The 27,985-nt window shown below is 36.4% G+C and overlaps 1 protein-coding gene across 5 annotated transcripts in view; it reads left to right on the top strand.

Moving 5' to 3' along the window:
- UBR5 (ubiquitin protein ligase E3 component n-recognin 5) overlaps nt 1–27,985 on the top strand; it is a 133,672-nt gene that overhangs the window by 101,118 nt on the left and 4,569 nt on the right. For 3 of the 5 annotated variants that reach the window (XM_081111400.1, XM_081111398.1, XM_081111397.1), the window contains exons 35-57: nt 732–855; nt 1,432–1,543; nt 2,643–2,774; nt 3,163–3,420; nt 3,921–4,189; nt 4,536–4,747; nt 9,306–9,536; nt 10,047–10,120; nt 11,283–11,455; nt 11,552–11,665; nt 12,624–12,844; nt 14,440–14,560; nt 14,644–14,748; nt 17,178–17,421; nt 18,904–19,015; nt 19,536–19,680; nt 20,579–20,709; nt 21,999–22,059; nt 23,796–23,971; nt 24,197–24,281; nt 24,900–25,055; nt 26,000–26,113; nt 27,558–27,702. In XM_081111400.1, coding sequence (XP_080967526.1) covers nt 732–855; nt 1,432–1,543; nt 2,643–2,774; nt 3,163–3,420; nt 3,921–4,189; nt 4,536–4,747; nt 9,306–9,536; nt 10,047–10,120; nt 11,283–11,455; nt 11,552–11,665; nt 12,624–12,844; nt 14,440–14,560; nt 14,644–14,748; nt 17,178–17,421; nt 18,904–19,015; nt 19,536–19,680; nt 20,579–20,709; nt 21,999–22,059; nt 23,796–23,971; nt 24,197–24,281; nt 24,900–25,055; nt 26,000–26,113; nt 27,558–27,702 — 3,515 coding nt within the window. The remainder of the gene's footprint in view (nt 1–731; nt 856–1,431; nt 1,544–2,642; nt 2,775–3,162; nt 3,421–3,920; nt 4,190–4,535; nt 4,748–9,305; nt 9,537–10,046; nt 10,121–11,282; nt 11,456–11,551; nt 11,666–12,623; nt 12,845–14,439; nt 14,561–14,643; nt 14,749–17,177; nt 17,422–18,903; nt 19,016–19,535; nt 19,681–20,578; nt 20,710–21,998; nt 22,060–23,795; nt 23,972–24,196; nt 24,282–24,899; nt 25,056–25,999; nt 26,114–27,557; nt 27,703–27,985) is intronic. The other 2 variants (XM_081111401.1, XM_081111399.1) reach the window with 1 other exon arrangement.

Below are 27,985 nucleotides of genomic sequence, written 5' to 3'. Positions count from 1 at the left end.
GAAAGTAACATTATTTTGTCACCCACCTTTTATTATGATTCTATTTTAACATCACACTTTTGAACTGATGTGTTCCCCCGTATACATCCAGCAAGTTAAAGGTTCATAAGCTGATGCAAAGTAGGTAATGTCAGGTCTCTTAAAGAGTGAATTATTTATAGTAAGCACCCTTTTGTTAATGGATGAATGCTTCTTGGAGCCTTTGGAAGTGAAGGAGTGCTGGCATTGAAAGCATGGAAAAGGGAAAACTTCCCTTTAAAATATTTCAGTGTAAGGACTCATGAAAAATAAAGTAACAACAATTCTGAGCCTGGCCAATGTGGTTCAGTGGTTGAGTGTCAATACCTATGAACCAGGAGGTCATAGTTTGATTCCAGTCAGGCCACATTGCCAAGATGCAGGCTCGATGCCCAGTAGGGGGCGTGTGGAAGTGGACTGACTGGTTGATGATTCTCTGTTACTGATGTTTCTATTTCTCTCCCTTTCTCTCTCTGAAATCAGTAAAAACATATCTTAAAAACCACAACACAATTCTGAGATTTATGAGCTATTCTTTATGATAAAATAATTTCTTTGGGGTTTATATTTCCTGAGAGACTAGATGAGTTTTTACTGGTTTCCAAGAATGTTCAGGTCCGATTTAAAATAGCATCCTAGCAAGTGAATCACACTGAGTACCATTATGTCCGAGGTGTGACCGCAGTGTACTTCTGACCTCCGCTTCCTTACAGCTCCAGCCAGTCTCAGTCGTCCTACATCCTCCGCAACCCACAGCAGAGGCGCATCAGCCAGTCTCAGCCTGTTCGGGGCAGAGACGAAGAACAGGATGACATTGTCTCGGCAGACGTGGAAGAGGTAGTTTTAACTGCAGTGAACAAGAGGCTTTTATTTGGGAGGGGAGGAGGGGAAAGTAGTCATTAGAAGTTTTATTGATAATAGCTTACTATTGTTGAATGCATTTGTTGCCAGCTTCTGGATTTTTGTTCTCATTTGTGGTTATACATCTTAAAAATATTTTAATAGTGCTTGATTAACTGGGTAATAGGAAATTGGAAACATTAACTTGTTTTAACTTAAGGATTAATAGAAAAGATCTTCTCAATGTTAGAAACAGTTTTAGTAGTTTTGTGCAATGTATTTGAAGTAAAGAGAAAACTGCGTATTTTTTGGGTAAATTTTATAATTGCAAAAGTTAAAAAACTATACATTGTTATAGTTCTAATTTTGAGGTTCTATATATGGACAATAATTATAAACATTGAGATAGGTCAACATAATTTTGATAGCAAATTGTCACTAGCAAATGAAGAGTTCAGTTCCCTGTATTTAGGGATCCTTGTGTTTTTGTTGGCTAATTGCTGTGGAGGAACATGTGTAGAGAAGTGGTTTATTTAATGCTTGGATGGTCTACAAATAAGATTCTGGATTTAGGTTGAGGTGGTAGAAGGTGTGGCTGGAGAAGAGGATCATCATGATGAACAGGAAGAACATGGGGAAGAAAATGCTGAGGCTGAGGGCCAACATGATGAGCATGATGAGGACGGTATGCAAGTTATTTGAGAAATTTTTCAACATGAGTAAATCGGGTACCTTAAAGAGAGATTTTAATACAGAGAAAAGCCCCATTTGATGTTTAGCAAAATGTTCAACTTATTTTCTGCCAGGGGATTCTGTAGCATGTTTCAACTGTTAGGAGGTAGTATGTGTGTGTAGATACAAACAGTTGTTTGTATGGAAAATAATACAGTAATTAATAAATAATACAAGAATGAATACTGTTTCGTGTGCTCACAACTAGCAACCTACTTTTGCCCCACTATTGTATGTACATACACCCATATATAAATATATGTATATTTATAACATAATTCTCTTCTCCCTCTCTACCTTTTGGTTTAAGTCACTATTTTTTTATAGGGCTTTTAGAAATTAAAATAATCATAACTGTATTATGAGACATTTGGAAATTAGAGAAAAGGAAGACATATGACCCATAATGTCAGCTGTATGCTAACAGTGTGTATTTTACTTTCAGTCCTGCCCTGTACTGCCCTATTCCCATTTGTGTCCTTTAGATATTGTATATGAAATTTTTGTGACTTTCTTTTTAACTTGAAAATAATCATTTTGGCCTTTTTGCTACGTAGTCACCTTAACATTTTTATCAGTAGTCATAGAATAGACTTTTTTTGGAACCAACTTTATTACAGTGTAACTAATGTACAATAAATTGTACATATTTAAAGTTTATCTTTTGTATGTTTTGATATTTGTATCTACTGTTTTACATGAAGAATAGACATTTTTAACTTTCTTCCCCATAGATGAGAAGGAAGCAGTGGGCCTAGCCCAGAGCTCTTCCCCCTGCTGAAGTCGTCAGCTCAACACTTTTTACATAAGGCTCTGCGGGGCAGACTTTGAATTGCTGTATGATAATCCACTTAGTGCCATAGTTTACCTAGGCATCCTTTTCCTGCTTACAGGAAGTTATGCTCACTGTAGTGTATCTACCCCTTCTCTTTGCCCTTTCTTCCCCCTCTCTCATAGTTCCCTCCCTTATGATACTCTTACTTATAAGACCCAGTCTGGACCCACAGGGAGTTTGTACGTCTTTTTTATTCTTATTTAAATGTATTTGCTAGGGAGTGACATGGAGCTGGACTTGCTAGCAGCAGCTGAAACAGAAAGTGACAGTGAAAGCAATCATAGCAACCAAGATAATGCCAGTGGGCGCAGAAGTGTTGTCACTGCAGCAACTGCTGGCTCAGAAGCAGGTATGGTGCCTTATCCCAGCAACTTCCTTACTTCTACTAAGACTCTGTTGTATTTAGCATGAATTGGTTAAACTGTATTCTGCATACTATGCACAAGGGTGACTAAATCTATATATAACATCATTCTTTTTCCCTATAAGTGTTAGTAAAGAAGGTACTATTTTAATAATTTTTTGCTTTTTTGTTATTTTAAATAATGGATTAATTTTAAGGTTCATTTAAAAGAGTTCTTTTCTAATTAAACTATTTTAATGATGTGTTTTGTGGTTTGTTGAATACAGCCTGACATTCTTTTTAGTACATATATTTTCCTGAATGAGGGGGTACACTGTAGTTTTAAATGTCAACAAACTCACAATGGTTTTGCTTTTAAAAATTAAAAATTTAGGTGCAAGCAGTGTTCCTGCCTTCTTTTCTGAAGATGACTCGCAATCAAATGACTCAAGTGATTCTGATAGTAGCAGTAGTCAGAGTGACGACATAGAGCAGGAGACCTTTATGCTTGATGAGCCTTTAGAGAGAACCACGAACAGCTCCCACGCTAATGGTGCTGCCCAAGCTCCCCGTTCCATGCAATGGGCTGTCCGCAACACCCAGCATCAGCGAGCAGCCAGCACAGCCCCTTCCAGCACATCCACGCCAGCAGGTAAGTCTGAAAACTTGGTATTCCTAAAGTGTTGACTAGGTATTTTTATGAAGTTCCACATGTTCCTCTAGAAAACAGATAGTTTCATAATAGTTTCTATTTCGCTGAGGTCAAATATAAAAATTATTTCTATAAGCATATATCATGGTTTCTCAATCTTTGTACCATTGCTAAATATTTGTTTATTTTTGTAATTGTGCATTGCAGGGTGTTTAGCATCATCTGTGCTGTTTAGCTACTCATTAGATGCCATTAGCAACCCCTTGCTCTCATGTGACAACCAAGAATGTTTGCTTATGTTGCCAAATGTCCCCCCCTTTTGTGGGGGCAGTGGCAAAATTGCCTCTGGTTTATAGTAATTCTTGTCTCCCTTATCATTCGTAAATTAGCATGGCTTAAAAAAGTTTTTGGCTGTTTCCACATTTGCATATATATAGTGCTCAAGAAACATAGTTAGCAACTGGCATTAGCTTATTGCGCTTGTCCTTTTTTCCTTACAGCAAGTTCAGCAGGTTTGATTTATATCGATCCTTCGAACTTACGCCGCAGTGGTACCATCAGCACTAGTGCTGCAGCGGCAGCAGCTGCATTGGAAGCTAGCAATGCCAGCAGCTACTTAACATCTGCAAGCAGTTTAGCCAGGGCTTACAGCATTGTCATCAGACAAATCTCAGACTTGATGGGCCTTATTCCTAAGTATAATCACCTAGTATACTCGCAGATTCCAGCCGCTGTGAAATTGACTTACCAAGATGCAGTAAACTTACAGGTATGAAACTTCTGAAAACTTACTTGTTCAGATATATTTTTTGGCTGTCAATTATGAGAATTTCAGTATAATGGGAATTAATGTTACAAATACTTAAATGTTTACATAATACTACCGTAAGTCCTCCCTATAGGTTATTGATAGGTTCTTTGACTTTAAGCAAAATGAAACCAATTTTACCATAATACTAATGGATATAAATAAGAGTTAAGTTCCTATAGTATCACATCAACAAAATGACATTATTCAAGGACCTGCTGTGTATCAAATTTAACTTTATTTTGTTAGTTTTAACTATATTAGTTTGGTTTTTACAGTTTTAACTATTTTAGTTTGGTCTTCATAGAACTATGTAGAAGAGAAGCTTATTCCCACATGGAACTGGATGGTCAGTATTATGGATTCTACTGAAGCTCAGTTACGTTATGGTTCTGCATTAGCATCTGCCGGTGACCCGGGACACCCAAATCATCCTCTTCATGCTTCTCAGAACTCAGCACGGAGAGAGAGGATGACCGCACGAGAAGAGGCTAGTTTACGAACCCTTGAGGGCAGACGGTATGAAAGTCTTCAGTTATGCTTGTATGTTTTGACAGACCCTTGTATTCTAGAATATTTTTTACATAAGATCTCAGTTTGTTGTGAAGGAGGAATTTAGTACCTTACATTACTTCTTTCTAACTGTGTAGCTGAAGCAAAACAAATAAGTTATAATCCAGGCAATTTTTTAAAAATTCATTTGTATTGTAGGAATCTTATGCTAAGCTAGAGGCCCGGTGCACGAAATTTGTGCACTGGGGGGGGGGGGGTGGGTGGGTGGTGTCCCCTCAGCCTGGCCTGTGCCCTCTCACAGTCTGGGGGCCCTGGGAGGATGTCCGACTGGTGGCTTAGGCCCACTAGGCTGTCAGCCGGACATCCTTAGCATTGCCACGGAGGCGGGAGAGGCTCCCACCACTGCTTCTGTGCTCGCCAGCCATGAGCCCGACTTCTGCCTGAGCGGCACTTCCCTTGTGGGAGCACATTGACCACCAAGGGGCAACTCCTGGATTGTCTGCCCCCTGGTGGTCAGTGTGCATCATATTTGAATATTAGCCTTTTATTATAGGATATTTGCATATTAGCCTTTTATTACATAGGACTAGAGGCCCAGTGCACAAAATTCATGCACGGGGTGGGGGGGGTGTGTCCCTCAGCTCAACCTGCACCCTCTCCAATCTGGGACTGCTGGCTCCCAACTGCTCACCTGCCTGCCTGCCTTATTGCCCCTAACCACTTCTGCCTGCCAGCCTGATCACCCCCTAACCACTCCCCTGCCAGCCTGATCAATGTCTAACTGCTCCCCTGCCAGCCCAATTGCCCCCAACTTCCCTCCCCTGCAGGCCTGGTCCCCCCCCCCCCCAACTGCCCTCCTCTGCTGGCCCGGGCACCCCCAATTACCTTCCCCTGCTGTCCTGGTCACTCACAACTGCCGTCCCCTGCAGGCCATCTTGTGACCACATGGGGGCAGTCATCATGTGTGAGGGTGTGGCGGTCAGTTTGCATATTACTCCTTTATTATATAGGATACATCATCATTTTTGAAGTAGTTGGTTTACATCAGGGGTGGGGAACCGTTTTTTTGTCAAGGGCCATTTGGGTATTTATAACATCATTCTTGAGCCATACAAAATTATCAACTTAAAAACTAGCCTGCTATATTTGGTCAAACATTTAACAAACTCACCCCTAATGCCTTTGCAAGGCCAGACCAAATGGTTTTGCGGGCCTTATATGGCCCTGGAGCCAGACATTCCCGACTCCTGGCTACGTCCTTGTCTTAATCCCCAAGTTCCTTATCTTAATCCCCAAGCTCTGCATTCCCGTTCCCCTTGAAAGGCATATATTCATGGAAAAGGCATAAATTCATTGAACATGATTGAATATGAATGTACTTTGTACTCAGGAGGGGGAAATTCTGTAATTACCATAGCTGTTCTTTGGTTCTTCAAATTACATTTCTTTTTCTACCTTCTCCAGCCTGCTGAATCATAATTAAAGAATACTTCTTTGTGGATTTGTTATGTTCTTTCTATTCAGTTATAAAATAACCTTTTTCAGGACTAGGAATTAGGTCAAACATTGATCACTACTAGAGCAGTGGCAGTGCTATGTAGTGAAAGTGCCTATACCTCAAGTCAGAGTCCTAGGATTTGGTTCTAGCTTTGGCTCAGGCTAAACAACTTTGCTTCTTTGGGTGGATCATAAAAGGGGGAAAGCAAGGTCTAGGAGACTGTTTAGGAAATTTAACCAGACTGTGGTTGGAGTGTAATAGTTTCTAAACTAAAGTGGCAGGTAAAAGTCAGGAAGGGAGGAGAGAGAGGCTTTGAAATCATGAACAGGTTAGGGCCTTGTTGAGGGATAGAGCAAAAGGAGGCAGAATTTACTTTGAGATTTTCAGACTTTGATTATGAATAATAGGAAAATATAAAGAAAAACATAGAGGAGTATAATGAAAATACTTGCTTTTGAACTTAAGAACTGTGAGAGAATTTGATGGAAATGTCCATTATGCAAAATTGAATTCTTGGCAGAGAGATCTGGACTAGAGATTAAGATTTTGGTGGCATCAGCTTTCCTGCTGTAGGAAGCCTGCTCTACAAACCGGCACAAGCCTTGTCTTCATTAGGCTAGTCCAGCCGTGGGCAAACTACTGCCCGCGGGCTGGATCCGGCCCCTTTGAAATGAATAAAACTAAAAAAAAAAAAAAAAAAGACCGTACCCTTTTATGTAATGATGTTTACTTTGAATTTATATTAGTTCACACAAACACTCCATCCATGCTTTTGTTCCGGCCCTCCGGTCCAGTTTAAGAACCCATTGTGGCCCTCGAGTCAAAAAGTTTGCCCACCCCTGGGCTAGTCTATTCCGAAGAACAGAGTTCTGGTAATAGATCTTTCATTGGTCACAGGGTTCTTCCTTTCTCTCTTGCTCTCACTCTACTATAAGAGTTTTATTGAGAAATAACCTGTTTAAAGTGTATATAGTAGTTCCATAGTTTTGAGCATAATCATGGCTATGCACAACCATCACAATGAATTTTGGAATACTTTAATTATCTACACAAGAAACTCCATGCCTATTATCAGTTATCTCCCATTTCCCCTACCTTCCAACCCTAAGCAACCACTGTTCTACTACTCTCTGTCTCTCTAGATTTGTCTATTCTGGATATTGCACATAGATGGATTTGTATAATATGTGGTCTTTTGTGCCTGGCTTCTTTTACTTAGCATAATGGTTTTAAGGTTCATCCAGGTTTAGTATGCATTAGTACATTATTCCCTAGTAATATTCCTTTATATGGATATGCCATATTTTGTTTATCTGTCCATAAGCTTATGGGTACTTAGGTTGTTTTTGGCTATTATGGCCAAAATATGCCTTTGGCCACCTTTTTGGCTGTTATGAATAATACTGCTATGAACACTTGTGTACAGGTATAGACATGTATTTGTGTGGACATGTGTTTTCAATTATTTTGGGTCTATACCTGGTTGGGAGATTGCTGGATCATATAGTAATCTGTTTAACCTTTTGAGGAACTGCCAGACTCATTTCTGAAGTGGCTGTCTCATTTTATATTCCCAGTACCAGTGTATGGAGGGTTCCAGTTTCTCCACATCTTTGCCAACACTTGTTATTGTCTGTCTTTTTGATAATAGACATCCTAGTAGGTGTGAAGTGGTGTCTCATTGTGGTTTTGATACTCATTTTCCTAATTGCTAATGATGTTGAGCATCTTTTCATGTTTTATTGGCCGTTAGTATATTGTCTTTGGAGAAATGTCTACTGGTATTTAGATCTTGGTCCTTTTTTAAGTTGGCTTGTCCTTTTATTATTGAGTTGTATGAGTTCTTTATATATTCTGGATACTCGTTCCTTATCAGAAAAAGTGTTTGCAGAAATTTTGTCCTATTCTGTGGGTTGTTTTCACTTTCTTGATGGTGTCCTTTGAAGGACAAACGTTTTTACTTTTGAGAAAGTCCAGTGCTATCTCTGTTTTCTTCTGTTGCTTATGCTTTTGGTGTCATTTTAGGCCATGGCTCTCAAATGTGGTCCCCAGAGCAGCAGCAAGAGTATCATCTAAGAACTTGTTAAAAATGCAAATTTTGGGGCCCTACCCAACACCTACTTGAAACTATAAGGGTGGGGCCAAGTATCCCCTTTAACAAGCCCTCTAGGTGATTTTGATGGATGCTAAACTTTGAGAACCATTCTTTAGGGAAGGCGTTCCTTCTGCCATTCCCAAGGATATTAGAATTTCTTTCCTGTATCAAAGTACAGGACTGTAAATCATACACAATAGTCATATTTCTGAAGCAGAGCCACGGGCTTAATGGATAGTTTAAGCCTGTGGGTAGTTTTTATCTATGGACTAGAAGCCAGGTGCATGAATTCGTGCACAGGTGGGGTCCTTCTGGATGGCCTGCAGGGATCGGGCCGAAAACCCACAGTCCAATGCCACCTGCAGCTCCTACCTGCTGCTCCCGCTCATCCTGGCCCCACTGTGCCTGCCGCGGGCTCGCACCCAATCAGTCCCGATCAGGAGAGGTTTGCGCTGCCACAGCAGCATCCACCAGCCGTGAAGCCCTGCATCTGGTGCCCTCCCAAGGGGAGTGGCCTGTGGGATTGTGCTGAAACGGGCTCTCTGACATCCCCCGAGGGGTCCCAGATTGTGAGAGAGCGCAGGCCAGGCTGAGGGACCCCACCGGTGCACAGTTGGACCAGGGAGGGATCACGGAAGGGCTCCATGGCGTGTCCAGTCCCCAGCAGCAAGCTAACCTACTGGTCAGAGCATCTGCCCCCTGGTGGTCAGTGTACATCATAGCGACTGGTTGGCCAGTTGACTGTCTGCCCCCTGGTGGTCAGTGCACATCATAGCGAGCAGTTGAGCAGTGTTAGCATATCAGTAGCATAGTACGCTTTGATTGGCTGTTCAGTTGTTCGGTCTGTTTGCATATTACACTCTTATTATATAGGATAGTTTCAGTTCCTAATTTTGCATATTTATGATGGTGGTAAATTTCATGTTTGTGTTCTTTTTTGTAAACATTTTCATTCCTTTTTATTCCTATAGCCGTGCCACATTGCTTAGTGCTCGTCAAGGAATGATGTCAGCTCGAGGGGACTTCCTAAATTATGCTCTTTCTCTAATGCGGTCTCATAATGATGAGCATTCGGATGTCCTTCCAGTTTTGGATGTTTGCTCACTGAAGCATGTAGCATATGTTTTTCAAGCCCTTATATATTGGATTAAAGCAATGAATCAGCAGACAACATTGGATACACCTCAACTGGAACGCAAAAGGTATTCATACTTGCCCTGAGGTTGGTTTAAGAGATACTTGCTCAGTGTGGTCTTCATTAGTATATTGTCCAATACTTGGAGTAAGGAGAACAGCTTTGCAAAAGAGAAATGGTGCAGGACTATTTCCTGTGGGAAAGTGGACTTGAGTATACCCAACCTTTCCCTGTAGCTAAAGCCTCACTTAAAACAGGAAACGTAAGAATCCACTTAAGCTTTATATTCGAGATAGTTTGGTCTGGTTGATCATATATTAGAGTTTGTATAAATACTCACTCACTGTTTCTTGGTCTGATTAGCTTTTTACTTGTATTTAAATCTATTTTGTAATTGTGACACTCATGGCTGGTCAGTCTATCATTCCCAGAGTCTGAAACTTTATCAAAATGTTTGAAGTTGTTTAGATACTTAACAACCCTTTTCATTGTTTTTTGCTTATAATTCCCATCATCTTTGCTTCTGTTCATATTACACAAAAATTTCATGTAAAACAACTCATTTGTCTTTTTAAAGGACGCGAGAACTCTTGGAACTGGGTATTGATAATGAAGACTCAGAACACGAAAATGATGATGACACCAATCAAAGTTAGTGCACAGAAAATCTGCTAATCTACTGCAAGAAATGGCTGCCTCAGTAGTTCCCCTTCAAGCTTTTTAACTTCATTATTTTCTGTCTGGGTGGGGATTTCTCTATTCTTCTCTGTGTTCCATTTCTTGCCTTTTCTGTCCATTTTTTCTTATAAAACCTTGCATTATTTGCTTCATAAATAAGAATGATTAAAGAAACGTTATGAACTTTTCAATAATTAGTATTTTTCCTGCATAATCTTTGCATCTCTCCTGTACATTTCTTAGTTTTATTTTTACTCTTAAGTGTGTAGGCATTGCATTAAATAAAGTCTTAGCAGAACCTTCGTTAATATTGATGCAAAATAGATTTAGTCGAGAAGATGAGAAATATCAAATATCAAAATCTGTAATTAAAAAAAAATGTATTCCAAACTCAAGGAATTTTGGGGATTTTCTGCAGTTTGTCATTTCCAGCTACTCAAGTGGAATTAAAAAAGTTTTTTAAATGGGGTAAGTCCACTTGACCCTTATTATCAGCTAGCACTTTCACCCAACCCAGGGAAAGACAACTGAGCTAAGTGGTAGTTTTGAGTACCCAGCCATTGCTTCCTATTGTTTTCACAGCACACAGTAAGCCCCTCTCAAAGTTTAATTCCATTAAAGGGAGTTGGTGTGCTGACTTCCTATCGGGATTCATGAGTGTCCAGAGAATTTCTCTGTCTCCTTACAGAGGAAGCAGAACTTACAAGTAAGCAAATGCTCACATTTCAGCTCCTGACCATTTCCTCTTTTTGGAGTCATCTGGGCCGGGTCATGAATATGCTCAGGAATCTACCTGTATTCGGGTCTGAATCTTTAGAGAGAGATAAAGAGAAGGATATGGGAAACTTCCATCTAATATAAAATGGAGCAATATTTGTTACTGCTAATTATTTTTTGGCAAGTTCTTGTTATTTAAAATACACATAACATAAAATTTACCATTATTATCCTTTTGAGCTGCTAAAAATTTAAATTATTTAAAAATATTATAAAAATTTTGGACTATTAACTTATTTTTGAGTGCCATTAAAATTTATAGAGGTAATTTGGACTGAGCAGATTAAGATTCTTTTACCCTTCCCCAATGATTAAATAATTTTTCTAAAAACCATACATTTCATCTCTTTATGTTTAGGTGCTACTTTGAATGATAAGGATGATGACTCTCTTCCTGCAGAAACTGGCCAAAATCATCCATTTTTCCGACGCTCAGATTCCATGACATTCCTTGGGTGTATACCCCCAAATCCATTTGAAGTGCCTCTGGCTGAAGCCATCCCCTTGGCTGATCAACCACATTTGTTGCAGGTGATTTAAATTAACTGGTATTCAGGTTTCTTTTTAATTGACTTTATTTTTTTTCAAATGTACAATGTAACTAGAATATTTCTGCTAAAATTGCAGCCAAATGCTAGAAAGGAGGATCTTTTTGGCCGACCAAGTCAGGGTCTTTATTCTTCATCTGCCAATAGTGGGAAATGCTTAATGGAGGTTACAGTGGATAGAAACTGCCTTGAGGTAAGATAGTAAAAAATCTTTGCAATACAGTATTTGTAAATAAGCATTTTTTTTATTTTTGGAACTGCATTAATTCAGAATATTCTATTTCCTCAAGTAATTTAAGTATCAGAAATTCCTGTTTTATGTCAACAAAAGGAATTCCAACTATTTTATTAGCCAGCTTTGAGACTAATTGTGCTATGTCAGGTTACTTCATCAATAAAGCAGGAGTTTTATTATGTGCTCTTCCTATATTACAGTTTATTGTTATAATGTTCCTGAAAATTTAAATTTATATGTACGTATATGAATACATACTTTATATGAGCATGTATAATAATAATTAGCTTGAAATTTTTCTTTTTGAATTTAGAATGTGAATAAATAAGGTAATATTAATAATTTGTTCAATAATTCTATCTCCTAAGCACTGTCTCAATTAATTCTTATAGCCATGTTGGGTAGAAAACATTGTTATCTTGATTTTATGGGTAATAAATTGGAGAGATTACATATATTTCATGTGGTAATGTGTATTGTTATGCAGCTGGTTAATAACGTGAAAGATCTAGATTTTAGATAAAAGTCTGATTTCAGAGCCTAAAATTCTGTACTGTATCTCCAATGAAAAAAGTAATTACATGTTTAAGAGCTGTCATCAAAGAAATTTAGTTGAATATAATTTTTTATTATCTAAATGACAAAAAAAACAAACCTGAAGATGCATAAGAGACTTAATAACCACAGATACTACAGAGATTCTTTTAAAAGTTCTTGGAGGCTGCTAGGGTAGATGCACTGGACTTGGTGGTCAGTGAGGGGAATCAGACAAACAAGAAACAGCTGCATCTTTGTAGGTGAAGTGCCAGAAAGGAATTCCATCACTTGCATGTGATTGGTATGGCGTAGTAGTAAGTTGAAGACAAAATCTAGTTAGTTTTTTTAATATGTAACTTTTAAATGTAAAAATTCATAGGTTCTTCCAACTAAAATGTCTTATGCTGCCAACTTGAAAAATGTAATGAACATGCAAAATCGGCAAAAAAAGGAAGGGGAAGAAGAGAACATGGTGCCAGAAGAAGCCGAGAGTGCCAAACCAGGGCCATCTGCTCATGATCTTGCTGCACAGCTGAAAAGCAGTTTACTGGCAGAAATAGGGCTGACTGAAAGTGAAGGGCCACCTCTTACCTCTTTCAGGTATTTGCTAAGTGAAGATAGTTTTTCTGTTGTATTACTTTTATGGCTGTGATATAATTGTAAGAATTTTTTATTTAGAAATTTTACAATTTTATTTCATTTTTTGACGAATAGTATAATTAAATGTTATTTTATATTTTTGTGTTTTCATAGATTATAAGCAGATATTAAATACTAAATTTTAGTTTTATGGATTGTCTTTTTGTGACTGTGTTGTCATTATTATTTTGGTTGGCATTATTATTATTTTCTCCCTTTGAGGAAATTCTAAGACTGGTTTTTAATGTTCAGTACTGAGTTAAAGTATATATATATGTATATGTGTGTGTGTGTGTGTGTGTGTGTGTGTGTGTGTGTGTGTATATTAGAGGCCCGATGCACGAAATTCATGCAAAGGGCTCAGCCCTTGCAGCTGTGGAAGGATGTCTGGAAGATCGTTCAGCTGTCTGGTCTAATTAGCATATTATGCTTTAATTATTTTATATGTATGTATATCTCCATGTCAAATAACCAATTATAGACTTATTTCCAGCAGCTCAGTTAAGGGGGGGGGGGCATGCGAATAACTAGAAAGGTTTCTAGATTTGTGGTTCTCACACTTACTTGACATTCTTTGCCAGGTCCACAGTAGGTCATTCTCTTGCAAGAGATAGGCTCTTTGCTTTCCCAATAAAAATTTGCCAGTATACACTGTTGCTCAATATGGCTAATCACCAAATGATTTGTAGATTATTATGCTCTGTGTTTTTTGCTTACATAATGTCAGATAATATTTTTGCTTAGGAGGAATTAAACTAGTTTAGGAAACTATATATACTTTACATACATGGCCTAACAACCATAAAAGGCAAGGAAGAATCATGGACTAGGGTGGCCCAAGTTTCCTAGAGACAGTATGGCTTGAGCTGAGGTGGTTAGAATGTGTAGAAGCAGGTGGATTGATAGAAGAATAGAGGTAGAGAGATAAATTAGAAAGCTGTTATTAGTTCTGGCTATTGGTTTAAAAAAAAAAAAGAGGCTGAAGTAGATTATTGCCTATGCCTTTGAGGGGTGGAAAGGAAATCATGGAAAGGAAGGAGAAGCTCATGAAGGCCTTGCCTTGATCACTCTGGAGGAACGTTGGGAAGAAAAATTAGAATTTGTTTCATGTTGGTGCAGTAAGGAAGTACATGTAACTACTGAAAGAGGTCTGGAGGCAATGTCACTGTAGCAAAGAGGCCATATTCAGTTTACCATGTTGAGCTGAGTATCATTGGAGTGGTTATATCTAACATAGTGGAAATTCTGGTCCATTGTGGAAGTGTGAACTAGAGAGGTGTCTGGGAATCACCTAATGGGGATAGACATTGTACTTGAAGGAGAAGAGGTAAAATGAAAGTTGAAAATAGGAGGTAGCCTGACTTAAAAGACAGCAGGAACAATTGAATAAAAATGAGACGTTCTGTGAGGGAAGGAGGAGCTATAGAAAGTTCTCCATTAGAGAAGAATGGTTTAAAATACTTAAAGCCTCAGAATATTAAAAGACTAAGTAAATTACAGGGAATTTTTAGAGTTGGCTAAATTACTTCCCCCCTCTTCCCTTAAATTTCTTGCAGGCCACAGTGTAGCTTCATGGGAATGGTTATTTCCCATGATATGCTGCTGGGACGTTGGCGCCTTTCATTAGAACTGTTCGGCAGGGTATTCATGGAAGATGTTGGAGCAGAACCTGGATCAGTATGTATTTTGACCACTTTAAATTCTATTTTGTCTATAAAAACGTATTTCAGAGAATAATTCTGTCATGCATTTTTTTTAAGATCCTAACCGAATTGGGTGGTTTTGAGGTAAAAGAATCAAAATTCCGTAGAGAAATGGAAAAACTGAGAAATCAGCAGTCAAGAGATTTATCACTAGAGGTAAAGGTATTTAGAATTTCTTATACTAAACATATAGTATGCCATTTATATTAAGTTTAAAAACAAAAATTAATCTTGCTTAGGGATATAATGTGCTGTATAATTCAAAATTTAAAAATAAATGGTAGTTACCACATTTAGAATAGGGGCTGTCTGCTTCCTAGCATCCTCTAATGATGATCAGTGATTTTTTTGTTTCAGTTTCTCTCTCTCTCTTTTAAAGTATCATTAAGAACACATGGATTTAAATGTTTCTGTTGGGCTTCATTTCATTGGGGATATTATTCCAATTGATGCTCAAATTGTCTCTGATTAATGGGAGTCTGATTCCTTTTTGGCTCTTGAGTCCTTTTGACATGAATAGTCTTTGACAACTTCCTTCTTTTTTTGGTATGTCTCATCTTATATATATATCCCATCAAAGACCTTACTTAAGTCAGCCATTTCTTCAAGAAGTCCTTGTTCCTTTTGGTAGGAAATTGTATTTTGAGATTATAATCTGGGCTCTTAAGGTTTCTCGCAGCCTCCTAGGGCAGTCATTGATTCTAGGCCTTTTTAGTGGAGAGAGCTAGGAAATGCTTTTTAACAAACAAAGCAAACAAAAGAACAAGAAGAAAATTACATCATGAGTTCATCCTGATAATCGCAGTCAAATTTAAGATTAGGGATCACACAGTTGTTTTTTGATTTTCACCTCTTAGTCTTGATTGCCTTTCTTCCAAACTGAATATCCAAATTCCCAACAACACTGATAACTTCACTCATTTGCTTTTATCCTACAGCATACATGTATCAGTCTGAAAATCACAATGTCAACACTACCACAAAATGATTATTGAAAATAGCTTAAGATTTATTTGCAGGGTTGTTTTTTTTTTTTGTCCTTAGAGCATATCCAGTTGGGAGATGTACAGTCAAATTACTTTGTTTTAAAGTTACTTGAAATAATTTATCTTTGTGTGGTTTTGCTATCATCTCCATATAATTAGGGCCTTTTGTTTTACTTTGCTTTCAGCTTTTAGGGGTTGCTTTCTCCTTTTATTTTTTTATTTTTCATAATGAATGTAAAATATCTACAATGTTGCAAGGTCAACTCTACAAAGAAGATGTATGTATTCAGAGAAATCTAGTTTCTATTCCTATTTTTGTCTATTCTACATGTCCCCTGCCCTTCAAGTTTTAAATTAAAGTTTATTTCCCTCCTCACTTTAAAAATTTATAATCATGCATGTGTATTCATTACCTTTCTCTCTCTCCCCCTCCCCCCCCCATGATAATAAATTTTACTCCATCTTTATTTTACCAGTAAAGCGTATATCCTAGAGATAAAGCCTTAACTGCATGTAGAGATATTCTGCTTTCTATTACAGCTGTTTAGTCCTACTGTACTGCTAAGACATTTTATAATTGTATCTGGGTTTTTTTGTTGTTGTTGTTTTTTTTTTCAGTCAGTCTCCTATTGATAGGCATTTTGGTTTGTTTACAGTCTCTTTGCTGTTACAGTAACTAGTGTGATGAGTAGCCTCCTGTGTTTCTCTTGTGGTCTAGTGTGTCCTATATTTTACCTAGGTTGAGAGATTCCTAGACATTGAACCTAGATACGGGTCAAAGGGCATGTGCATACATAATTTTGCCAAGTATTGGCAAACACCTCTGCATAATGGTTGTATATTTTTACACTTTGAACATCAATTTGAGAATAGCCTTGCCAGCATTTTGTCAAATTTTTAGACTTTACCAATCTGACAGATTAAAAAGTGGCATTACAGTATAGTTTTAATTTGCCTTTCTTTTACGAGCAAGGTTAAACGTTGTTTCATATATATAAGGATATTTCCTTTTTTTGTGAATTCTTTGTTGATGTATCTTGCCCATTTTTTTTTTTTCTGTTTAAGTTGGTTTGTGTTTTAGAATCATATTATCTTTAGGTGATAATGCATACTACTCATGAATATGTATCTTTGTATTAGAAGGTATGAAAATTTTCCCTAGTTGTCATTTCCTTTAACTTTGTGTGTGGTGTTCCATATTTTCTTTTAGTATTAGCTATTTTTAAAAAATTTTCACACTGTAGATCCACTTGCAGTTTATTCTGGTGCATTCCAAAATTGAATGAATTGCTGTTTCTAGTAGACCTTTTAAGAAAGTGTTAGAATTGAGTTAAATTCCATTATCCTGATTTAATACAAGACATTCTTGTATACTTTTGAATGTTGTTTATTTGGAATGTATAAGTCTCTGAGAACCTAAGTTACTTTTGTTAGTTATTTAAATCAGTGGTCACCAACCTTTCGGACCTCATGGACCACCGGTTGGCTGGCGACTGCTGATTTAAATTATCAAGAAAAAGCTAAAATTAGATGTTCAGATGTTACATAGAAAATTTTCAGGATGGTTTCCAACACTGAATTTATTACTCTTCAATGTTTTCATAGGTGGATCGGGATCGAGATCTTCTTATTCAGCAGACCATGAGGCAGCTGAACAATCACTTTGGGCGAAGATGTGCTACTACACCAATGGCTGTACACAGAGTAAAAGTCACATTTAAGGACGAGCCAGGAGAGGGCAGTGGTGTAGCACGAAGTTTTTATACAGCCATTGCACAGGCGTTTTTGTCAAATGAAAAATTGCCAAATCTAGATTGTATCCAAAATGCCAACAAAGGCACTCATACAAGTAAGTACTCGACAGATAGCAAACATCATAAAAATCTTTTCTTGTTTGATTAAAACAGTGATAATCATGGTTATATGTATTTATAGTGAGAGAACTTTAATGTACATTTACATTTTTATATACTTTCATTCTAGATTAATGATTTAATCTTGTTTACACTATTCTAATCGATAGTTTAGCAGTTTGCCCTTTTGTCATATGTTTTCCTTAATGAAAATTAAAATTTCTCATTTTAGTTGTTATAGGTTTATGGGTGGGAGGTTGTAAGACCCATGGTACATCTCATAAAGTAAAACAAAGATCCATGGAAATATACAAGTTCAGCCTCTATATTTAATTAGTTCAGATACTTGAGAAGAAAATAATGTTCCCCAGAGCAGTGCTATTAAACGTATGCTTTATGGAGTTGCTACTGGCTCCCAGTAAGCTATGGAGCTTGGCAACCAAATGTAAATTGGTTGGCTTATATCACTAACCTCATTGTATTTTGGTAGTGAGATTTCTGTTAACATTCTGGTGTAAGGTCTTTACCTCCTTTGAGGAGCAGCACTTTGGGATTAGAACTCTTGCCTAATTTTTAAGATTCCAATTAGCAAGTAAAAAAGTGAAAATTGCAAAAGGCTTGAGTAAGTGATAATTGGTCATTCATGAATAGGGGACAGAATATTATCAGTTTTGTAGGTGGGAGGATATAATAATTGAGGGGGAGAGGGAGTTACTAAGAAAATGCTATATTTTACCTAGGCTGTAGATGCATTTTATTAGGATTTTGTAAACCACCTCTGTAGAGGCTGAATGAGCTCTAGAAAGGATTAAGGATGAAAAGATGGGGAGCGAATCCCAGCCTTTCATCATTAGTTTTACCATTTGACTTTCTATCTATAATAATAAAGGTATAATATGCTAATTAGACTGGACAGCTGGACGACCTTCCAGATGAAACTGGGGCTGGGAGGGCTGAGCCCCTTGCTCGAAATTTGTGCATCGGGCCTCTAGTAATCTTACAATAAGAAATTGGCAAATGTAAATGAGGAAACCTAGGGAGTTATAATGATTCAAAAATAATCTTTCTGCATATTCTTTGGAAACCATACTCAGGCTTATGTTTATAGTTTTAAAAGTAATGATAGTTAATGTTCTGGATGGCCTATAATATATAAAATCAAATACTAATAATAGGAAAGATGTGTGAATATGATTCTAATCCTGTAAGAAATGTCAGCATTATTTCTGGTGAAACTAACATAGCCCAGTTGCTACATATTATTTCACAGCTTTGATGTGACAAAAGAGGAAAAATTCATTAAACAAATACTGAACTAACACCTATTATATGCTAGATACATTCTGCACAATCACTCCAACCCTCAAAACCATAGGGAGAGTGATGCTCTAAAGCTGTTATGTCATGTCCTCACATTGACTGTGAAGTAGTTGAAATTACATTCATCTAAACAAAGTGTATTTCATATTTCCTTACAGGTTTGATGCAAAGATTAAGGAATAGAGGAGAGCGGGATCGGGAAAGGGAGAGAGAGAGGGAAATGAGGAGAAGTAGTGGCTTGCGAGCAGGTTCTCGGAGAGATCGGGATAGGTGAGATAATTTTTTATCTTTTGTTGAATTCTAGCTTTTCTGATGAATTGAAGGCAGGTTTGTAAATAAAAGAATCTTAATTATGGACTATATTTTTAGAAAATTAAAATTAATATTTGGATACATATATAATAACTAAAATAGTCTCACCGTTTTTAAAATGTTCTGCTTTAAAAACTCAAGGGCAGTTGAAATTGTATTCGCTTTTTATTTATCCTCATGTTCTTAATTGTTGAAACTTCATAGCATTCTTTCTTAAGTTTATTTTAAAATTATAATTGTTGCAATTATGTTATTTAAACCTTTCAATTTTTCTCCTGGTAGGATGATTGGCATTTTACTTTTGACTACAGTCTCCAGGAATCATGGGTGGGCTCTTGATTCTGGTATTTTAAGGTCCTCTTCCCTTAGAATCAAATTGAACTATGCATTGTGAATCTACCTTCATTACCTGTTGTGCTGATATTTTCATTTTACAGACAAAGGAAATCAAATCATAATAGCGTTGTTCTTCTTTCAGAGACTTTAGAAGACAGCTTTCCATCGACACTAGACCCTTCAGACCAGCATCTGAAGGGAATCCTAGTGATGATCCTGATCCTCTGCCAGCACATCGTCAGGCGCTTGGAGAAAGACTTTATCCCCGTGTACAAGCAATGCAACCAGTATGTACAGTGCAGTTGGCTGCCGCTTAATTAAAGTTGGTATTTAAAAAAATTGTCAGCTCCTGGCAAGTCATGTGGTTGAGGACTGTAGTAAGAATAAAGCTTAGGAAGGAACATGCTTGCTGGAGGGAAACTGTAGATAGCTTGAGGTTTGTTCAGTTTTCCTACCTGTGCTACCTTGGCATTCTACCTAATAAGTTCCTGTGTGCTAAAGAATTACCTGTGCATTGTATTTGCCATATTTGCACACATTGTTACATTTTAAAGTACACTTTTTATCTGTTATCAATCTGTAGTTAGAACACATTGCAAATATTGTACCTTAACTGATGATAAATATGATAAGATTTTTATTTTGAATGTTCTCTCAGAGGTTTCTTTCATAATATGAAACAAACTGGTTGTGATTTTTGTCTTTGTACATAATTATATGTACAAGTTATAGCAAAAGAATAATAAAAAAGAAACCCAATTATATTTCTGTCAGTAAATCCTTAGCCTTAAATATCAGCATCTTTTTCTCTCTCTTCCTCCTTCACTTCTTCCCTTTCTCTCTTTTTTCCTACCATTAAATGAAAGAAAGGTTTCTGGCATTCTGATAGGAAATAAAACAAATTATTTGTATGTTAACTCATGAATATCAAGAGCATTACAAAAAGGCTTACTATATAAATATTAAAATAGCTTTAACAAGACTGCTAGTGCATGGACTATTCATTCCCTACCAAAGTTCTCTATAATTAAGCTTCTAGTTTAATAAAATACCTTATTGGTTCAGAAGTTTTTGAATTGTTATCTAAATTTCTTATTTTCCTTTTTCTTTTTGGAGCATGCAAGATTGCTGATTTAAACAAATTTCAGAGAGTAGGGGCAATTAACATTTATTCATCATTTACAGGCTTTTGCAAGTAAAATCACTGGCATGTTGTTGGAATTATCCCCAGCTCAGTTGCTTCTCCTTCTAGCAAGTGAAGATTCTCTGAGAGCAAGAGTGGATGAAGCCATGGAACTCATTATTGCACATGGACGGTAATGTGTACATTTGGGAAGGCATTTCAGTTTACATATCAGCTGCTTTATTATTAGGATGTGGATGCCACCATATCTTAGAATTTATACTATAAAGTATAAGACTTTAAATGGCTTTTCAAGAGATGGCTTAAAATCCATGATTGAGAGAGCCGAGTTTCACATTTATTAGGAAGTAGTGTTTAAGCATCCCTTATGTACGAGATGTTTAGAAATTATAAGAAACACATCTCAAATTCTCCCATCAGGATACCATCCTCATTGCAGAAACTAAATACCTCAAGAAATTGGGGTATAGTCCCTGAGTTCTTGCTATAAGAATGAAATTTCTTTTAGGCCTCCTGATTTATCTTAATCCATGCAAGCTTTTTCTTTCCATTGTATAATTTACTTGAATAGAAAATGTTTAAATTTCTAACAGTTAAATTACTTGCCCTTCTTTTTCCAAGGTGACAAGTGACATTAGGAAAATATGTCGTACTTATATTGTGCCTTCTATTCTGGGACTACCCTAATATCCAGTTTGAGGCTTTGAGATGTTACTTACTTTAGATGAAAGTTTATTTTTTCTTCTTAGTCATGATTTTGAATGAGGAACTTAGTTTAGATATAGTCCTAAAGATGGAAAGCCAGGTAGGCTAACCTCTGAAACTAAACAGCCACTTCCCTTATTTCAGACTTTGAATGGTCCAAGCCAAAAACTATTGCTAGAAATTTATTTTCTTTGCTATTACTACATTTCTCCTCTAGACTTTATGCACTATTTCTTTATTCCTCTTTCCTGTCTCTGGAGGTATCAGCACATTGATAGAGCTCAGCCCATTATAGAAAATATTGAGAGGATTGTACCTTTTTGATGAGAAAAAGTTTTGTAAATATATGTAAGGTTTGTTAATTTAGTAGTGTTTTCTATAGAATGTAAATAATACATAATATTGACTGCTTTCTTCACCTACATGGATTATGGAGTGAGTATAAAGTTATTAGTATCCTAGAATAATACACTAAAGAATTTGATTCCAATTGTGATTGCTTTCTGAACATTTTTCTGTTCTTTATAATGCTTCCCGAAGCTTAACTTTTAGCACCCCTATGAAGACTACATTATTTTGTCGTAGCCTTTAGTTCATTATTTTGAATCATGGCTTGGAACATCTAGTGCTTTTTATTTACTTCAAAACGTAAATGTATTTATAAATTATAAATAAATTTAAATTCACATGTTTTCTCTACACTAAATTCTATATTTCACTTACCTGGAATGTGAAAGGTATTTTGTTTGTTTTTAGGGAAAATGGAGCTGATAGTATCCTGGATCTTGGATTATTAGACTCCTCAGAAAAGGTACAGGTAAGGGATATTTTGTATATGTGCTATTAATAAGCACTTGTAATTTGAATTACAGGAGGGGAGAAAAGCCATATTTATGAAGGAACTATGTCTTTATAAGTAAATTGCTTGATTATAGTAGAGAAAAAAACAAAGATAGGTGTCATGTACACAATCAAGTAATGAGATTGGTTTAGTTAGGGCTCCATATAACCCCATTCACTGGCTGCCTCCATTTAATCACAGCCTGAATTAAGCTTTAATTTAGAGATGTCATGAATTAATAGCAGAGGAGAGGCAATATGGAAGCCTAGAGCTTATTCTTCAAAGAAGCAGTGAGTGTAAAAGATGCAGACAAAATATGATGTGGTATAGCAATAAGGAAGGCTTTTTAGTGCAGATACGTGTTATTCTTTAGCTACAAAAGACTTCATTGTCAGCCAAGATGGAGCAAACCCAGTATAATCTTATCTCTTTCACTGCTTACATCTAAAAATTCTAGACAAATACAAAATGGAACTGCCTGAGGATCCTGAAAAGTAAACAGTAGCAAACAGATTGGAGCAGGAAAGCAGAATTTGAAAAAACAGTTGGTATGATCATTGCTACTCCATCTTAGCTAGAAGATAGAGCAAAGGCTTTGGGAACTAACTTACAGTGTATATATCACTGTCCCAAATCCCAGTCTACATCAAATGGTGAATATGCAGAGCAGGCCCTAAATGGTAAAATGAAAAGCTTTGGAAACTTAATTGGTATTGGAACCACTGCACACAGAAAGTGACACTTCCAATCTGAAGCTAACCAGGTTGATTGCCAAAATATCAACATTCTCAACTTTCACAATTTAATATTCAAAATCTGGGAAACACTCCAAAATTACTCAATATCAAAGAACTGACCAATTCTCCCAGTAGATGTTAACTTAGAGATGACCCTCTTGTTGGAATTATCAAAGACTTTACATCTCATGTTCTTTCTGTGAAGTAAAGGAATGACAAAGTAGAGGTTCTAAGCAGAGAAATAGAAACTTTATAAGAGAACGAAAGGAAAATACTAGAATTAAAGTACAATGTCTAAAAGAAAATATTTCACTGGATAGCTCAGTAGCAGAATGAAGACAGAGAAAAGTGCCAGTCAACTTGAAGAGAGCTAGAAATTATCCATGTTGAAAAACAGATTTCAAATGGAACCATTTCAGGGATCATGAGTGATCAAACATTCATGTTATTGGAGTACCCAGAAAAGAGGAGAAAGAGCTTGCTACAGAAAAAATAATTGAAGAAATAATAGCTGAAACTTCCCAGATTTGATGCAAGGCAGATTTATAGATTCAAGAAGGTCAGTGAACTATAAACAGGATAAACTAAAAGAAACCTATGTCCAGACACATTACAATAAAACTGCTTTTGTAAAAAATAAAGCAGCCAAAAACCAGTGCCTTACATAGAGGGAAATGATGATTTGAAAGACTGGATTTCTCATCAAAAACTGGGAAGGTTGGACGAGAATGGAACATCGTCCTTAAAGTGCTTTAAGAATTATCATTCTAGACTTCTAGATCCAGGGAAAATATATTTAAGGAATTAAGGTGAAAGAAGCTACCAGAGTTTCATTAAAATGCTTTTATTTATATGAACAGAGAAGTGAAAGACGTGTTGCTCTACCTACCTGACTTCACTTTGAGTGATTTTAAGTTCATATGCTTTGTTTTTAAAATTAACTTTGGCACTTAATCTCTGATACTCTATTACTAGGAAAACCGAAAGCGTCATGGCTCTAGTCGAAGTGTAGTAGATATGGATCTAGATGATACAGATGATGGTGATGACAATGCCCCTTTGTTTTACCAACCTGGAAAAAGAGGATTTTATACTCCAAGACCTGGCAAAAATACAGAAGCAAGGTTGAATTGTTTCAGAAACATTGGCAGGTAAAATATCTCCCATCTTATATTTGAATTTCCAAAAAATTTCAATGAATTAAACTTTAAAATACATTAGTTTTTTAAATGTATATATATTCTAATTCATACTGATTAAAATGGGGCTATAGAAGATTTCTCAGAATACTGTATGTATATTATCTCCATGTGTGAGGGGTTATACATGTTTTAGAATTATTTGTAAATTTAAATATTTCCTGGTTTTATTTTTAGGATTCTTGGACTATGTCTGTTACAGAATGAACTATGTCCTATCACATTGAATAGGCATGTGATTAAAGTGTTGCTTGGTAGAAAAGTAAGTGTTTTAATGAACCAAACTGCTCTTATAATTGTAAAATTTTTCTTTTATAAAATAATTATATACTAGCATATTGTTTATGGCATTAATTTGATACTAAATTTTAATGCATTATAGCCATTATAAATCATTTAAAAATATTTTTAATCAAGCCCACTATTGTTTTCTATTAATACAGCAATATATTACATATTCTTTTTTAAAAAAATAGAACAACCTATTGAATTCTTAAAAGTGTCCTACCTAAAATGTTCTAGAATAATCTGTATTTTATAATTATTGTCAAGACTAGGATTCATATTTAATTCAGGATCAGTTGCTCAGCATAATCATTGTTTAAAAATTAGTGCTGGTTTTTGCAAATATATTTTTTTGGAACTTAAAAAATTATACTATGGGCTTTAAATTGTTTCAAAAAAATATGTTGTACTTGCTTTAAAAATTAAAATATATTATCAGAACCAAAGATTAAATTTTTAACCCTTTAGATCAGTTATTAGATATTTACTGGAAAATTATTCTTTATCAGTATATCTCCAAATTATTTTTTATCATACATTTTAATTTATTAATGAATAAAGTAAAAAAAATTTTTTCATATGATTACTTTCTTAGGTCAACTGGCATGATTTTGCTTTTTTTGATCCTGTGATGTATGAGAGTTTGCGGCAACTTATCCTCGCTTCCCAGAGTTCAGATGCTGATGCTGTTTTCTCAGCAATGGATTTGGCATTTGCGATTGACCTGTGTAAAGAAGAGGGTGGAGGACAGGTAAAGCAGTTATGTAGTTTTCTGATTCTGGAAAGAGCATTTGGTTGGTCTATTGTGCTTGTTTTATATAGAAACAATTTAGATAAACAGGAGCAGAGAGAGAGAGGGAGGGAGAGGGAGAAGGTGTGTGTGAGGGGGTATGCAGAAAAGACACAGGAGATTAACAGATGGAGAGATTTGAGAGGCAGAAGAGGGGTTTTTTTTTGTCACTTGTTTGTATCTTTAGATACTTGTCATATACAGAATTGTTTTTAGATTAAAAAATGTATGAAATTGCTTTATGAACTGTGTTATGCAAAGTGCTGAGGTCCCAGAAAACCTCAGCTATTTTTTGTGGATTCCAAAGAAATAACCTGGAGGACTGACTGTGGAAGACATGGGTTTATTAGGATTTAAGTGCTCACTGGCAGCAGCTGATTGGTGCAGTTTACTGCCAGGGTGACTAGCCAGTGCTGTTGTTTGCCACCACCCAGACTTTCCCAGCACAAGGTTTTATAATATATAGAAGACAGAGAAAATCCGTGCATGCATGGGAGGGATAGGCATGAGGTCAAAACACGAGCTGTTTACAATCCATGCTAACTTCTTTTTTTGTATATATATAGTATTCCATTGTGTTAATGTACCACAACTTTTTTTTAGGGTATTTTTTTTTTTAATTTTATTTTATTGTTTAAAGTGCTACAAATAGTAGTACATATGTCTCCTTTTTCAGGCTAACTTCTAGAAGCAGTTTCTCTTTGGCCTTATTTAGACTGAGTTGCTGGCCAGGTTCCCAAGGTCTCACAGTCTGCTTACAGAATTCCTTCACTAAATTTCCTACAGGGTGGGAGCGGGAGTTGGATCATGGAAAGTGACCCATGTTCCAGTTTACCATACAAACTGTAAACTTATTACTGCTCTGACAAAATTGCTTTTAAATTACATTGCTGAATTTTTCACAGGTTGAACTTATTCCTAATGGTGTAAATATACCAGTGACTCCCCAGAATGTGTATGAATATGTGCGGAAATATGCAGAGCACAGAATGTTGGTAGTTGCAGAACAGCCACTACATGTAAGTGTTTACTAAAAAAGTGTTACTTGATCTAATGAGGCTCTGTGTATTCCTGTGTGGTAAACTAACTCAGAGTCTATAAATGGTCAAAAATTTTAAACCAAAGTGCATTTATTTACAATGTAAATTGCACCTGAATTCAGACCTATTACTTTCCTTTGGGTGAAACTACATGAAAAAAACATGTAATCATCAGAAAGTTAATTTGATGGGCAAAAGTTTGTAAAGGGTGTTTATGGGACTGAAATGACTACTGTTTTGGGGTCCTATGACCATCCATACTTTTGCTGACCTACTAGTTGGACTCCTAGGACTCAGGGGCAGTTGTGTTCATAGTTATGGTTTATTATAGCAAAAGGGGAAAAAATACATCAGGCATAGTATGGAGGCATCCAGGTGCAGGCTTCCAAAGCTCTTCCTCCAACAGTGAGTTACGGCAGTACATGTGCAGTGTTTGTGCTTAGGGGAGCTTGCTTAAGAGCCAGCCTAAGGTTTTTTAATTGGAGGCCAGTCCCGTAAGCATATTCCTGACTGTACAACCAACCATGATTACTGGAAATCAGACCCCCAGGGAAAAGCACGTGTTCATCGTAAATCACCCTGTTTGCTCAAAGAGTTTAGGCAAGCTGTACAGCAGGGTTCATTGCTCCAGACATTGAGTACAGCCACATCAGTTAGTAATGTAGGGAATATTCGAAAAACCAAGTTAAGTTCCTAGGTGCCAGCCAAGGGCCACCCAGGCCCTTCTGAAGAGCGACATCAAGCTTGCCACATTAACTCCCCTTCTGGGCTAAAATGTTTGTTTATGTAGAGTTAGGACTGATGCTTGGACTGGGAGTAACTGCAGGCTCTGGAGTTGTACTGTCAGGGTTCAGATCATGGCTGCAGCACCCTGTAGCTGTGTAACATTAGCTAACTACTTAAGTTCTTTGTGCCTTGGTTCCCTCCTCTGCAAGATGAGGATAGGGTTGAATGAACTAATACATGTAAGGTGCTTAGAACAATTCTTGGCACATGGTAATTTCTCAGTAAGTTTCTAGATTTTGGGCTTGTGTTGGAGAAGTTTGTTTTGTCATTATCATACCTAGCTTAGGATGTTGACAGGATAGCATATTTGACAAATTGAAGCTATTCTTATTATTCAGTGACTACCCTGTTTGTTGTTAATACGGTTTAAACAATTACTTTAGTTAATGGCTGGTATATAATACTAGTTCACTTTTGAAATGAAGCCCATTCCTGAAGCCATTTTCCCACTTTGCCTCTCTTTTGAATCTATTATTAAGAAATTAAAAATACAGAACCTAATGTTTTTCTCTCTGGTTTAAAATGAGAACTAATATTTTTAGAGAGAGGCTGCTAAAATTAAATATTGGGACTTAACAATAAAGGTACATGGAAAAGTACCAATAGTAATAAAAAGATGATTTCTGAAATTCTCTAGGCAATGAGGAAAGGTCTACTGGATGTGCTTCCAAAAAACTCATTAGAAGATTTAACAGCAGAAGATTTTAGGCTTTTGGTAAATGGCTGTGGTGAAGTTAATGTGCAGATGCTGATCAGTTTTACCTCTTTCAATGATGAATCAGGTATGAAATTTTTGAAACGTTTATTTAAGGAATAAGATACATAGATAGTTTGGTCAGTCAGCATTTTCCGAGTTTCTAACTTTTAGATACATTTACAAGGCTTTGGAAATGTTGTATTACTGATGCTTAAAAGGTTTTTTTATATTATTTTTTTAACATGATTGAATGATGTTAGGTTATTTTTTATCGCTTAATTTTCTTAGATTTTAAAGAATATATGGTTTGTAAAAAAGTAATTCCTTGTGGTGAGCAACTGGGTGAGAAGGATTTTTTATATACTAGT

Source organism: Myotis nattereri (assembly GCF_964212035.1).
Source record: "Myotis nattereri genome assembly, chromosome: 17".
Taxonomy (NCBI): domain Eukaryota; kingdom Metazoa; phylum Chordata; class Mammalia; order Chiroptera; family Vespertilionidae; genus Myotis; species Myotis nattereri.
The sequence above is the reverse complement of the archived record's forward strand: the minus strand, read 5'-3'. Positions and strand labels throughout refer to the sequence as shown.